The 13,623-nt window shown below is 38.0% G+C and overlaps 2 protein-coding genes across 3 annotated transcripts in view; one reads left to right on the forward strand and one right to left on the reverse strand.

The window, feature by feature from the left end:
• The window catches only part of LOC131355817 (dynamin-3-like), a 71,337-nt gene extending 64,695 nt beyond the window's left edge, over positions 1–6,642 (forward strand). The window contains exon 21 of one of the 2 annotated variants that reach the window (XM_058394327.1): positions 6,430–6,642. In XM_058394327.1, coding sequence (XP_058250310.1) covers positions 6,430–6,619 — 190 coding nt within the window. In that variant the 3' untranslated portion in view covers positions 6,620–6,642. The remainder of the gene's footprint in view (positions 1–6,429) is intronic. The other variant, XM_058394328.1, reaches the window with a different exon arrangement.
• Positions 2,052–8,664, reverse strand: LOC131355825 (E3 ubiquitin/ISG15 ligase TRIM25-like). The gene is made up of 6 exons (XM_058394341.1): positions 8,074–8,664; positions 7,337–7,432; positions 6,934–7,167; positions 5,817–5,976; positions 3,377–3,421; positions 2,052–3,065 (listed from the first exon to the last, which is right to left on the reverse strand). The coding sequence occupies exons 1-6, from the start codon at positions 8,662–8,664 to the stop codon at positions 2,497–2,499; spliced, it is 1,695 nt and encodes a 564-aa protein (XP_058250324.1). The 3' UTR covers positions 2,052–2,496.
• Positions 8,665–13,623: the final 4,959 nt, after the last annotated feature.

Here is a 13,623-nt window from a genome sequence, read left to right on the forward strand (position 1 = left end):
GTCCGGAGGAAGAAAAGAAAAGAATCAAGGAGCTTGGACCAGATCGAGCCACTTTACAAATTCAGCAGCAGTCACGTGATTAGGCAACTTTCCTGTGCGTGTGTTTAATGATTACCTTCATTACTGATAATAAACCCACATTGAACTAAAATTCACTGATTCATAGTAGATTTATTGCATGCTTTAACAGTTGACTTTTTCAATATTTTATCTTGGCAGTAATGATACATAATCACCTGATAAATGGTCATTTACAGTCCTGCATTACTAACAGTTTGATTTTGCCCCCCCACCAACTACCACTGAATGTAATACATAGTGTTTAGTAAAATTACATCAAAATAAATAAATAAAACAATTAATAAAACCTCACCCTTACTATCCGGCTTTGACCTCCAGGCCTGATTAGAGTATGACTTGTATGTTTCTGAGTAATATTGGGAGGGACAAAAGGTCTCAATGATTTATTTTTATTTCCTAGAATTAATATATTCTGTATTGATTATTTCAAGTGCACTCCAGCAGAATTTTCAAAGCAGAAGCTGTGTGAAAAATCCTAATGTAAAAAGAAAAATCTTACATCAACATAATGTGACAGTCCTTAGGGGTGTCAAATTAGTCGTAATTGTGACATCCACAGGTATAATTTCTTTTATTATTTTCTTTAATAATTCATGTTAGGGATGACTGTATATGAGTATTTGTATGTGATATTTGTATTAGAGTAGGATTTATTTATGAAGTTATATATGATATTATATGAGATATGATATATGACACTTTGTTCACTGTTTTTGGCCTGGTCCTGCCCTGAAGCCCTTTTTGAAGCTTGCCTTTTGAGGTAAATCTTTTTTTACCTGAAGATCTGAAGCTCTTGGTTCACTGGTACTATTTCATTTTTGCAGTTTTTTTTTCCTTTCCTCGTTACCTTCCCCTAGACTGGAGGATTATGTAAAATAACAGTGGAGTCAGGGCGAAGGCATCAATTCTGCAATGCTAGCAAAGTTTATTGGTTATAGTAAAGTACATTTCAGCAACAAATATGATGTCAATGCATTATACAACAACATGCAATACTGGCATTTCCTGGATCTTGAGTTATATTAGTTTACCAGACCTGATATTAAACACAATGAGCAGTTTCAGGCTGTAGAAGATCAAAAAATACAGATAAAAAAGCAAAAACAAACAGAACAATACAGAACAGCTTGGTGTTTCTCATTAGATTTTAACATGACTGGGACTTAAATGGTGGAAATATAGCAGCCCAACCCAAAACTCACATCTAGTCACACTGAAACCCTGCAGGATATATTTTATCAAACTAAAAAAAGCTTGCTTTGTATTTAAATAATCAAAACATGTTTGGTGATAATTACAGTAAGAGTAAAATGAGTTACTAATGGAATCTTTTTTAAAGAGTTAAAGGTATAACAATGAAAACAGAAAATAACATTGACAATTATTATTTTGAAAAACGTAAATAATGAAGTTTGAACAGCGTTAGCAATAAAGCATGGATACACAGACATGGATTACACAGATGCCGGTATTTATTAGCCCAGAAATCCCTCAACTGTGTGATAATGTACAAGCTGTGGTGCTGCTTTGGGCTCCTTATTTTACTTCCTGATGACTGTAGCTGTGTAGCATATGATAAATAAATGTACATATGATAAATCAGGCTGGGTCACTATGTGCTTGTGTCCAGGAGCTTGCTTGACACATTTACACTTGTTTTAATGTACAACAGCTGCATTATACATCATCCATGTTGTTCAAGCATGCACAACTGGGTATCACTACAATCAGCTGACATGTTACAGAACAAGTTCCAGTTATCAGATTTTTTATACAGCTGAGCAGTTGAGGGTTTGTCGAGTGGCAGCACTGGGATTTGAACTCAAAGCCGTGCAATCAGCAGACCAACATCATAACCCTTTGAGCTACCACTGTCCTACTGCTAACAACACCAGTATGCTAAAACTGATCACCAGTAATAATAAATTAGTTCACCTGGAGGAAGTGGAAACCCTTCGGAGAGTGTACCTGAATGCTCTGAAGATTTGAGGAGGCCACATGATATTGAGACTCTAGTGAAGAAGGCATAACACCTGTACTATCTCTGTATGCTGAAAAAACTCTCACAAATTTTTACTAGTGGACTTTAGAGAGCATTTTGCCTGGCAGCATTACTTTCTGATATATATACTGTATATATGTCAAGCAAGGCAAAAACAAAGTCAATACAGTGCTAGGTATAAACAGTCGACTATACTTTTTAATTCTAATTTAATACAATTAATTTTCAATGATAGTGAGCATGAAATTTTATGATTGTTTTTATTTAGTTTTCCACTCGGTAATTTTTTTTAATCAAATTGAGAATATAGATTTTAAACAAAAAGACAGCTTTTTTAATGTCTTGCCATTTTTAAAGATAGCATGGCTTGATCGTTATATCAATCATACAGTGCTAAACTAATCCAAAATGATCTATTTTCGGTGGCACAGTTTTACTCTTGAATTGTTATTTAGCCCGAAACCAGGGTAAAGAGGCTGAGTGAATGTGGTGTGAACTCTGTGGAGGAGCTTCATCGTGTCAGAGACGCTGTAGAAAGACAAAGTTCCTGCCTTGTGATCCACATACACTCCTATTGTAGAGGGTGTGGAGTTTATGGGGATTTTAGTTTCTTGGTTGTCGTGTAAGAAAGAGTAACCAGATGACTGGCACAGCAAACTCCAGGACTTATCATTACGTCCAAACTGACATTCATTACCATATCCCTTCCTGCTGATGTTTTTATATGACACTGCTATATTAACCTGTCTATTCCCGCTGCACTTCACCTCCCAGTAACAGCGTCCAGACACACTCTCACTACACAACACCTGGGAGAAACATTCAAAGCTCTCTAGACCTTTATGTGTCTCTTGAGGTCCATGCATAGATTTATAAAACAATAAAGAAAATAATTTGCTTCTGTCACTTGCCATTCTGTTTGAATCAGACAGTTGGAGCCATTGATTTGCTGTGTTGGGGTCCAGTGTGAGCTGACAGGAATCTGATGGAAAGAAAAACGTTCTTTTAATCTTTTGTCTTTCTGTTTCTTTAACTGTCACTTAAATATTTATCAACTGATCACATGCTTCCTCTGAAACTAGCTGACTGCATCTTTTTGAACTATATGCCCATGAAAGCTACTGCCTTTCTGATTGACAGCTGAGAGAGAGTATACCCCATCAACCCTAAGAGCACAGTCAAGTTTGTTTTTTTGGACTCCTGGTCATGCATGTTGTTAGGATTCGAACTTGCAACCTCTGGATGTTAGGCGAATGCTATTCTATTGTGTGTTTGTATGGAGGAGACACTTACATTGTAGAAAGTCCTCTCTGCTTAGCAGGATCACGATTTTCTTCACTGGGAAACAGTCAAACGGAAGTTTAGGTACAATTACATAAGACAAATAAACAAAGCAGATTTTTAAAAAATTAATTGGCCAGCAAAAATATAATATAGACAAATGCTTCCAGTTAACCAATACATTTAAGTCATTAGCTTAATTCTTGAGATTTGCACTATAGCTACAAGGATAAATTAACTAATAAGCATGTGCAGATTTTATTGCACATCCTGCACAGAGCAGGCCTGCACCATCCAACCTCTTAGAGCTGATCAGTATAACAGTGTCATACCATGATCTGTCCAGCAGAGAAAGCCAGAGAGCACAAGACCAACCTGCAAATAACCCTGCAATCAAGGCCTCCTAGGAAGTATATATGTATAAGTTGGGAAGACATAATTATGATGTTGGTCAGAGCGAGATGGCGGTAAACCTTCTGTTAAAAAAATGAAGAACAAAGAATGTGGAAATGTGTTTTGCTTTTTTATGTTTATAATTGATTCTCGAGGACAACGTTAACTTATTAGGATCCTGCATTGATATTTGTACTGCTTTTGTATTTATTTGAGACTTTAAAGACTATCATTTCCCATTATAATACTGCCATTAATTTTTAGTTAATTAGTTTTAAGTTTTTAGTTATAATTAGTTTTCTCTGCAGTTGGGTCCTTCACCACTCAACAGACCCTTTGTCCCAGTCAGAACCCAAACAGAATTGCTTATTGCTTATGGTAGGATGTAGTTATCAATATAATTGGATAAAATGTTGAGCAATCATCACATTCAGGAAGATGGTGTAGTCCAAAGTTTAAAGGCAGAATTGTACTTTACAGATTCCCATGATGTTTCCAGTTGTATTAACACATTCTTTTTTTTTCTTTTTTACCTTGAACAAATTTTTTTATTCCATAGCCACAAATGAATTTGCAGATCTTGACAATCAATACAGAAGAAATGATAATCTGGAAAGGATCTACCAATTTACCAAAAAAATTAAAAACATGAGCCTGACCATCAATACCATGCAGTCAATTAATATTTTCACTTCATTATTTAAAACTGAAGTCTGAATGCTTCAACCTCTACAAATGATCAAGCTGCATGACTTGTTTCCAACCTTCCTAAGTTCTCACACACCACCAAGATTTATAAATCAGTAGTTATTTGTTTATTTATTTACTGTCTTCTTCTTCTTCTTTCGGCTTTTCCCTTCAGGGGTCGCCACAGCGAATCATCTCTCTCCACCTATCCCTATCTTCTGCATCGTCAACACTTACACCCACTAGCTTCAAATCCTCATTTATTACATCCATAACTGACGATTCGCATGGTTAAATTTGGCAATGTTTTACGCCGGATGCCCTTCCTGACGCAACCCTCTCTATTTATCCGGGCTGGGGCCCGGCACAGAAGTCACTGGTCTGTGACCCCCATGGCTAGATTTGTTTATTTATTTATTTACTGTAGTTTATTAAATTAACAAAAGGTTTAAACAGCTGCTTCACGCTTTACAAAAAGCAGCTGTTTAAACTGCCTCATATTACAGAATGAGATCTAAAATGTTGCCAAATCTGTGAAAGTATTATAACCTAAACATCTTTAACGGAGCTCTAGTAGGACCTATAAGTGGAGAAATGGCAGTTTTAATAAGAAAAATACAATGCAAAACAGATAATCCAAAAAAATGGCAAAGAGTCCAGTAATCCAGTCAAGCAGTCCATGAAGCTAACAAAGTCTGACCAAAACAGCAATAAATCCAAAACCCCAAACGAAGGTCATACACAATATTCATGAAAACACGGAGAACAGAATAACGGCTCATTATGCAATGCAAACTGACAATACTTCGCGCTGAAGTGAGCATGGTTTTCATGTGAGCATGGTTTCTAAGCCCGTATGCCCAGAAGCGGCATAAATGAAAGTGTAACATATGATCAGAAAGAGAAAATATTCCGGAGAGGGATTGCTCTGGTGAATGGGAGGGGAGGTCATGGTGCTGTTGTGACATCACTGACTTTAATCTGTGCCCAGATTTTTAGAAGCGTTCTAAACATTTCTCAAAATATAAGCTATTGTATAGCTTATATAGCTATTGTATAGCTTATATAGCTATTGTATAGCTTATGAAGAAATTGTAAACTAATGCAATGCAATGCAAAGTATTTTACTCTCTGATTTGTGGATTCATGCTCCAAAAGAAATATCTGTGCTTTAAGTTGTATATCCATGCTTTTAGACAAAACTAATAAATGTTGCATTTAGTTTTCTTTTTTATTTCTACAATGTGATCACAGGAAAATCTACTACTGGCTCATACACAAAACACTACTGTGATATTTCATTGAAAATGTTATGGTTTTCATTGTGCTAAATGTATTTGGAGAGAATGTAATGTTAGTAAATCTGTCTTACCTTCACTTGTTATCTTCTTAAGCTGTTCATTAGAGCATGCTTCCAGCTTCACTTTTAACTCAGTCAAAGAATTTACTACATCTTTAAATGAGAGTAAAGAACTGATGGTGATGACTGGTAGATCTGAGGATACATGAGGAGTCACAGCAGGCAAAAAACGCTACACAGAGACAAGAACACAAAAGAAACAGCTTAAAAAAAGAAGAAGAAAAGCACTCGAATTCCAAATTCATGAACAGAAGAAGCAAATGAAAATGAAAAATCATCTCATGGGAAGGACACATTGAATTGTCTTTATAAATCTGATGAAAATCCAAGATTACATTAGCAGTGTTCTGTTTAAATAGTGAGCCAGGTGCTTGCTCCTGAATGGGCGAGGCACATAATGGCAGGAGACACAAAACAGTACAACATGCTCTAGGCTCAAATGAATTCTCCTAGCCTTGGGTAACTTAGATGTTAGATTTTGTGTTGAATTATTTCTTCATGTTGCAATTGGAAACCAGAATGTAACTGCTTGAATCAGAGCACAGCTTTCTGAATAGCTGAAAACTGAATTATTAAATCTGAATTTGTGAAAAAAAAAATTAAATTTCATCTGATCTATCCTCAGGGAGCCTGTGCCTGTCTCAGGCATTATCAAGCCAGGATACACCCTGGACAGAGTGCCAACCCAGCACAGGGCACATACACATGCTATGGGCAATTTAGAGACTTCAATCAGCCTAGAAGCATGTCTTTGGACTGTGGGAGGAAACCCACCAAGCACGAGGAGACTCGAGCCCAAGACGCTGGAGGTGTGAGGCAAATGTGCTAACCACTAAGCCACCGTACGTGAACTTATTAATTTAAAAAAATATAATACACAGTGTGGACAGTAACCTAAGCTCATGATTAAACCAGGGACCCTGTAGGTGTGAGAGAGCAATGCAACTTCACTTTTGTCACTGCTATATTCTCATGACAGCAACATTTTGCTACCAATAGATTGCAGTAACCTTTTATAGTTTCTTTTCTAGTCTGGTCTTTATGAGTCTACACAGTGGTCCTATGGCCAGCTAGAATCTTAACATCATTTCATGTGAACTTTATATGATTATGGTCTCAGTGATGTTACCTGGAGGAAATGGATGGGATCTTCTGCATGTGAAAGCTCCTCCATCTCAGCAGCTCTTCTCTTCAGCTCTGCAATGTCCTGCTCTAATTTTTTTATGATTTCTTCAGCTCGACTCACTGCAGCTTTCTCCTGAGCTCTGATCTGATGTGTCACCTCAGAGCATCTTGTCTTAATAGATATGATCACATCAGAGAAGATCCTCTCAGTTTCCTGAACTGCTGTCTGAGCAGAGTGCTGTTAGGAGCCAAAAAGAGAGAGAGAAAGAATAACAGAAAGAGAGAGATTTTACTTCTTTTCCCTAGATAATATCCCTGAAATAATTAACAGATGACTAAAAAAAGAGTGTGACTGATCCTGAAACAGCTCTTCCAGCAGCCAGATTGCTGTTCTTCTTAAAATTCACCTTGTGGGACTCCATAGCTTTGGTTAGCTCCAGAAGCTCCTGCTCTCTCTCCTGGATTTTCTGCTGGAATGTTCCCTGCACCTCCAACAGCTGTTTCTATGAATGAAGAACAGAATTTATATTGCTGTAAAGTAACACATTCAGTACATTTCTACTCTATAGATACACTTTACACTCTTAGATATTCTTAGAACTATTCAAGTTTCTTTATTTAGTGCTCTGGGGGAAACACTATAAGTTATGTGGTTATGGAAAAGGAAAAGGATTCAATCTAGAACATTTTTAGAAAACTAAAAACTCTCAGTTTGAAAATGCCTGGAATTAAATACTCTGTTAAAACACCATTTGCTGAAATGGAGAAACACCATAAAGATTCACTATCATCTAAAGAAAGCACTTCTTTTTTTCATCTTCAGTCACATCTTTATCCTGCAAAGTCAAGAGCTTACAAAGACTGGGTGTAATGTGGGAATACACCCTTGGAAGGATGCCGGTCCATTTTAGGGCACCAAGCACACACACATTCATTCATACTGAGGAAGATGGGAGGCAACTGGAGGGGAGGAAGTCCATATGTACAGGGAGATAACATGCAAAGAAACCTAAAACATGCAGTAGCATAAACTTGAGACTAAATTTGATATATCACCTTACTGCCCTGAAAGCAATTCTATTCAAGCTTAATCTAACTCTACATTAACTGTAGCTGCCATTGAATGTAATTGAGATATTTTTACCTGTTTCTCAGCTCGTGCTGCTGCAGCTGATACTGTATCATGTCCTTTATGTTCATCTAACATACACAAAGTGCAGATACACTGCTGGTCAGTGCGACAGTAAACCTCCAGCAGTTTGTCATGCTGAGAGCAGATCTGCTCCTGGAGTCGTCTGGAGTCTTCCACCAGCTTGTGCTTCTTAAAGGCAGGAGATTTAAAGTGAGGCTGGAGATGAGTTTCACAGAAAGAGGCCAGACACACCAGGCAGGACTTGATGGCTTTGGATTTATTCTCAGTACAAAAATCACACTCCACATCTTCAGGTCCAGCTGTAGACTGAGCAGGACGTGTAGCTTGGAGTCCTGTCTTCTTCAGCGTCTCCACTACTTCAGCCAGCATGGTGTTTTTACTCACAGCAGGTCTTGGAGTGAAGGTTTGTCTACACTGAGGACAGCTATAGACTCCCTGCTGATCCTCCTGATCCCAGCAGCCATTAATGCAGACCATACAGAAACTGTGTCCACAGAGAAGAGTTACTGGATCTCTGAGTACATCCAGACAGACTGGACAGCTTAACTGATCCTGAAGTCCAGAAATATTCGCTTTTGCCATTTCACTGAAAAACAAACTCACACACACTCACTTACAGCAGCTCACACTTCCTGGTTCAGTTTGTAAAAGCCGTGTGGAAAACAGGTGTCTGAAAGAATGACTCACCAGATTTAAATTGGAAAAAAAAAACAAATATACAAAGCAAATTTGGCTTGTAAAACATACAAGAGAGAGAGAGAGAGAGAGAGAGAGAGAGAGAGAAAGAGAGCAAATAAAATATTTTTATGATGAGATAAACCAAAGTGAAACAGAGGAAACAGCAGCAGCTAAAGTAAAAAGGCAGTCAAAACAGATAAAATAAAACCAAATGACTCAGAACTCAGGACACTTTCTGTTCATATCACCCACAGTACAGAATAACGTAAGAACCTCCAACTATGCAAACAAATGTAGATTCTTCTAAATATTCAAATTTAGCTTCTTCTCTGCTATCACAGCTAAAAAAAAGCCATGGCTGATGCAATAGCAATAAATCTCCACCCACTCATCTTATTTACATTTCCCTTATCCATAGCGATGCCCTTATCCATAGCGACTTACATTTTTTTTTTATACAACTGAACAATTGAGAGCCAAGGGCCTTGCTCAAGGGCCCAGAAATGGCAGCTTGGTGGACCTGGGATTTAAACTCACAACTTTCCAATCAGGAATCCACTAAGCTACCACTTCCCTTATCGTACCCAAATGAACTAAAAAAAATGCACAGGCTACGAAAGCCTACAAACACATGCTAGTGAAAAGAAAACAGAATTTTTTTGAGCAGATTTCACTCAAACAGGAGCCAAAATCACCATAACAACTCTCCTATTATACACAGACCACACTAAGGTGTGGCACAGGGCTCTCTGTACCCGCTATACTCACCATAAAAAGAGAGGTAAATGTAATGGCAGGCAGATTATAATACAGGACAATGACATCACTTTTCTGACTGTGAATATCTACCACAGTGGGTCTTGTTTCAGGGCAGTGAAGCCAGCCTCAGGTCTGTACAAGATCACTAAAAACCATAAAAATCATGTAAAGAAAGGGGAGGGGGCAGATCAGGGACACACAGTGATGTGGCTGAGTGGAGGGGGCAGGAAAAGGCAGCAGTGTAGACCTGACCATAATCAGGATTAGACGATAAATACCATTAAAGAGCAGCTAGAGGAACTACAAGTCAGTCAGCAGCCACCCAAACTAGAAGAGAATAGGCCACTTTATACTCAGCTACTAACCTCACATCCAGGACCATCAAACCCCCAGCTACAATCACCAAACACCCTGACAGAGCCACCCCATAAAAATGCACCAAAACCACACTCAGAGCCACATAATTCTGATAAGAAAACAACTTCTGCCACAGATAAATTGGAGGTTGGGATCAGAGTGCAGGGTCAGCCATGATACAGCAACCCTGGAGCAGAGAGGGTTTTGCTCAAGGGGCCAACAGTGGCAACTTGGTGGTGCTGGGGCTTGAACCTCTGATCTTCCAGTCAACGACCCAGAGCCTTAACCACTTGAGTTCAGTCTGAGTAAGAGCTGGTGGCCAATCAGCGAAAACGTCATCTTCAAACAGAGACGTCCAGGCACTGGCATGGTTATTTTATTTCACAAGTAGGTAGTTGTCTGTAATACCAGATGTGTCTGACTGAGTGTAGTTGCATCTACCAGTCTCCGACAGCTCCTGAGAAAGCAGCAAGCTCTTATCTCCCTGCCCTTTTGAGAGGGTCGGCATGGATCATGTCAGGCCGCTCCCAAAATCAGCCCAGGGTTATGAATACATCCTGGTCGTGATGGACTACACTACCCAATATCCTGAGGCAATCCCACTTTGAAAGGCCATATCCCGGAATATTGCCATTGAGCTCCTTATGCTCTTCAGTCATGTAGGCATAAAGTGCATTTCAAATGAAATCTGATGAAATCAATGAATTAAAAAAAATCTGACAAGTAAAAACAATATACTGAGCAAAGTTAGTTAATAATACTATTTAAAATACTAGTTAAAACTAAACAAAAAAAAAAAACCTTCCTGCTTCTTGTGGGGTGTTTCTAGTATGCAGTGGTTAGTACCTACCCAAAGAGGTCCAACCAGTAAAGCGAGTAAAAGTGCACAGACAACACCCTGAATTATGTGCAGAGTTTTTTATATTTACATTTATGACATTTGGCAGAAATATTTTTCTATAGTGACCGACAAAAGTGCAGTAAAGTATATTAATTAATACATCTATACTGGTTCATTATCTCACATACTTTTTAGTTCTAGTTGAAGCATTTTAGGAAGAGCTACACCATATTGCCAAACGATTTGGGACGCCCCTCCTAGTCATTGAATTCAGGTGTTGTTTTTCAGGGGTTGGGCTCGGCCCCTTAGTTCCAGTGAAAGAACACTATATGCTTCAATATACCAAGACATTTTGGACAATTTCATGCTTCCGTCTTTGTGGGAACAGTTTGGGGATGACCCCTTCCTGTTCCAACATGACTGCACACCAGTGACCAAAGCAAGGTCCATAAAGACATGGATGAATGAGTTTGGTGTGGAGGAACTTGACTGACCTGCACAGAGTCCAGACCTCAATCTTATAGAACACTTATAGAATTAGAGTGGAGACTGTGAGCCAGGTCTTCTTGTGCAACATCAATGCCTGTGTGCGCTTCTAGAGAAATGGTCAACAATTCCCATAAACACACTCCTAAACCTTGTGGAAAGCCTCCCCATAAGAGTTGAAGCTGTTATAGCTGCAAAGGGCGGGACAACTCCATAATACATTCATGTGCATGTAAAAGCAGACGTCCCAAAAATTTTGGCAATATAGTGTAAGTCTTCAGGTTCCAGGGCAGAAAAGAGTCGTGATGTGTACCTTGCTTGTACCATGGAGAGATGGTGGAATTAGACAAGCAGATGATGCTGGAGGATCAGGAGAGTGGTGCAGTGTGCGGTGTGTTAACTGTCTGCTGAAAAAGTCACATTTCATAGTGTTTCATTGAACTCTGCATTTAACACAGAGCTGTTTCAACAAGGGAGATCAAGGGAAAAAAAAGAGAGAAACTGTAATGGGGTAAGTACATTTTTATTTTCTAAGTAAGAAGCTTGTTTTCTACAGTCATTATAAAAACTTAATGTTTAGTGTTATACCCAGTGCTTGCTGGCAACTTGCAGCATACCATTTGAGAAATAGTCTATGTAATCCACATATAGTGACATTAACATGAAGTTTTCATTTATAAACATTTAAAAAACATTTCAAAAGTAACAGACACTATAATAAGCTTTAAGATCAATTTGTTTTGTATTAATTAAACATATACAGTAGGAGATAAATTGGGGCATAAGGTGTGCAGGAGATTGAAGCTGATTCATCATTTGTGCTCAAATCACTGCTTCTCTTGTGTTTCACTGTCACTGTAATATTCATCTTGAAGGCTTTTAGCTTCCAAACATATTGGTTACAGTAAAGTACATTTCAGCAACAATGCATTATATAACAACATCTGCAATACTGGTATTTCTTGGATCTTGAGTCATATTTGTTTACCAGACCTGATATTAAACACAATGAGCAGTTTCAGGCTGTAGAAAAAAACAGATAACGAAACAAAACAAACAGAACAATACAGAGCAGCTTGGTGTTTCTCATTAGTTTTTAACATGATTGGGAGCTAAATGGTGAAAATATAGCAGCCCAATCTCTCCATAAGATGTTTCATAGGTGTTTCTGCAAAATCAAAACTCACAGCTAGTCACACTGAAACCCTGCAGGATATATTGGAGAATAATATTAAATCAAACTAAAAAAAATGCTTGCTTTGCATTTAAATAATCAAAACATGTATGGTGATAATTATAGTGAAAGTAAAATGAGTTACTAATGGAATTTATTTTACTTTAGTTTATTTATTTTAGTTAAAGGTATAACAATAAAAATAGAAAATAACATTGACAATCATTATTTTGAAAATGGTAGATAATGAAGTTTGAACAGCGTTAGCAATAAATCATTGATACACAGACATGGATTACACAGATGTCAGTATTTATTAGCTCAGAAATCTCTCAGTTGTGTGATAATGTACAAGCTGTGGTGCTGCTTTGGGCTGGGAACCTTCTTGATTTACTTCCTGATGACTGTAGCTGTGTAGCAGCATTCACTATGTCAGCGTTAATTATATGTACATATGATAAATCAGGCTGGGTCACTATGTGCTTGTGTCCAGGAGCTTGCTTGACACATTTACACTTGTTTTAATGTACAACAGCTGCATTATACATCATCCATGTTGCTCAAACATGCACAATTGGGAATCACTACAAACAGCTGACATGTTACAGAGCAAGTTCCAGTTATCAGATTTGTTATACAACTGAGCAGTTGAGGGTTTGTTGAGTGGCAGCACTGGGATTCGAACTCAAAACCTTGCAATCAGCAGTACAATACCTTTACTACTGAGCTACCACTGTCCTACTGCTAATGACACCAGTGTGCTAAAACTCCAGTGTGCTAAAATCACCAGTAATAATTAATGGGTCTACCAGGAGGAAGTGGAAACCATTTGGAGAGTGTACCCTAATTCTCTGAAGATTTGAAGTGGCCACATGATACTGAGACGCTAGTGAAGAAGGCATAACAACACCTGTACTATCTCTACGCACCAGTGCCCCTTTAGAGAGCATCCTGCCTGGCAGCATTACTTCCTGGAACAGAAACAGCACACTTCCTTGCTGAATCATAAAAGCTAAAGAATGCATTGCTGCAATGGTGTTTCTGACACTACAGGATATTTATATCAAGAAAATCTAAGTCAAAGTGAAGAAATGATTTTACAGTGGTAGATATGAACATTAGACTATACGTTTTCATTCTAAAATCTTAGAATTTTTAGTACGAGTTAAAAGCATTTATTTCACTTTCAACTCTTTAGTTTGTTTTAGTAGAATTTCTTTATAGATATTAAAAAGTTTAGCTTTTT

Source organism: Hemibagrus wyckioides, linkage group LG07 (genome assembly GCF_019097595.1).
Source record: "Hemibagrus wyckioides isolate EC202008001 linkage group LG07, SWU_Hwy_1.0, whole genome shotgun sequence".
Lineage (NCBI taxonomy): Eukaryota > Metazoa > Chordata > Actinopteri > Siluriformes > Bagridae > Hemibagrus > Hemibagrus wyckioides.

Bases quoted from the DNA above. Each gene is read 5' to 3' on its own strand.
- LOC131355825 (XM_058394341.1), bottom strand. From the start codon at position 8,664: ATGGCAAAAGCGAATATTTCTGGACTTCAGGATCAGTTAAGCTGTCCA. The intron at 7,168-7,336 runs GTGAATTTTAAG...GGCTCCTAACAG, and splicing joins AAGCTATGGAGTCCCACAAG to CACTCTGCTCAGACAGCAGT. The intron at 3,422-5,816 runs GTAAGACAGATT...ACTGTTTCCCAG, and splicing joins TAAGAAGATAACAAGTGAAG to TGAAGAAAATCGTGATCCTG.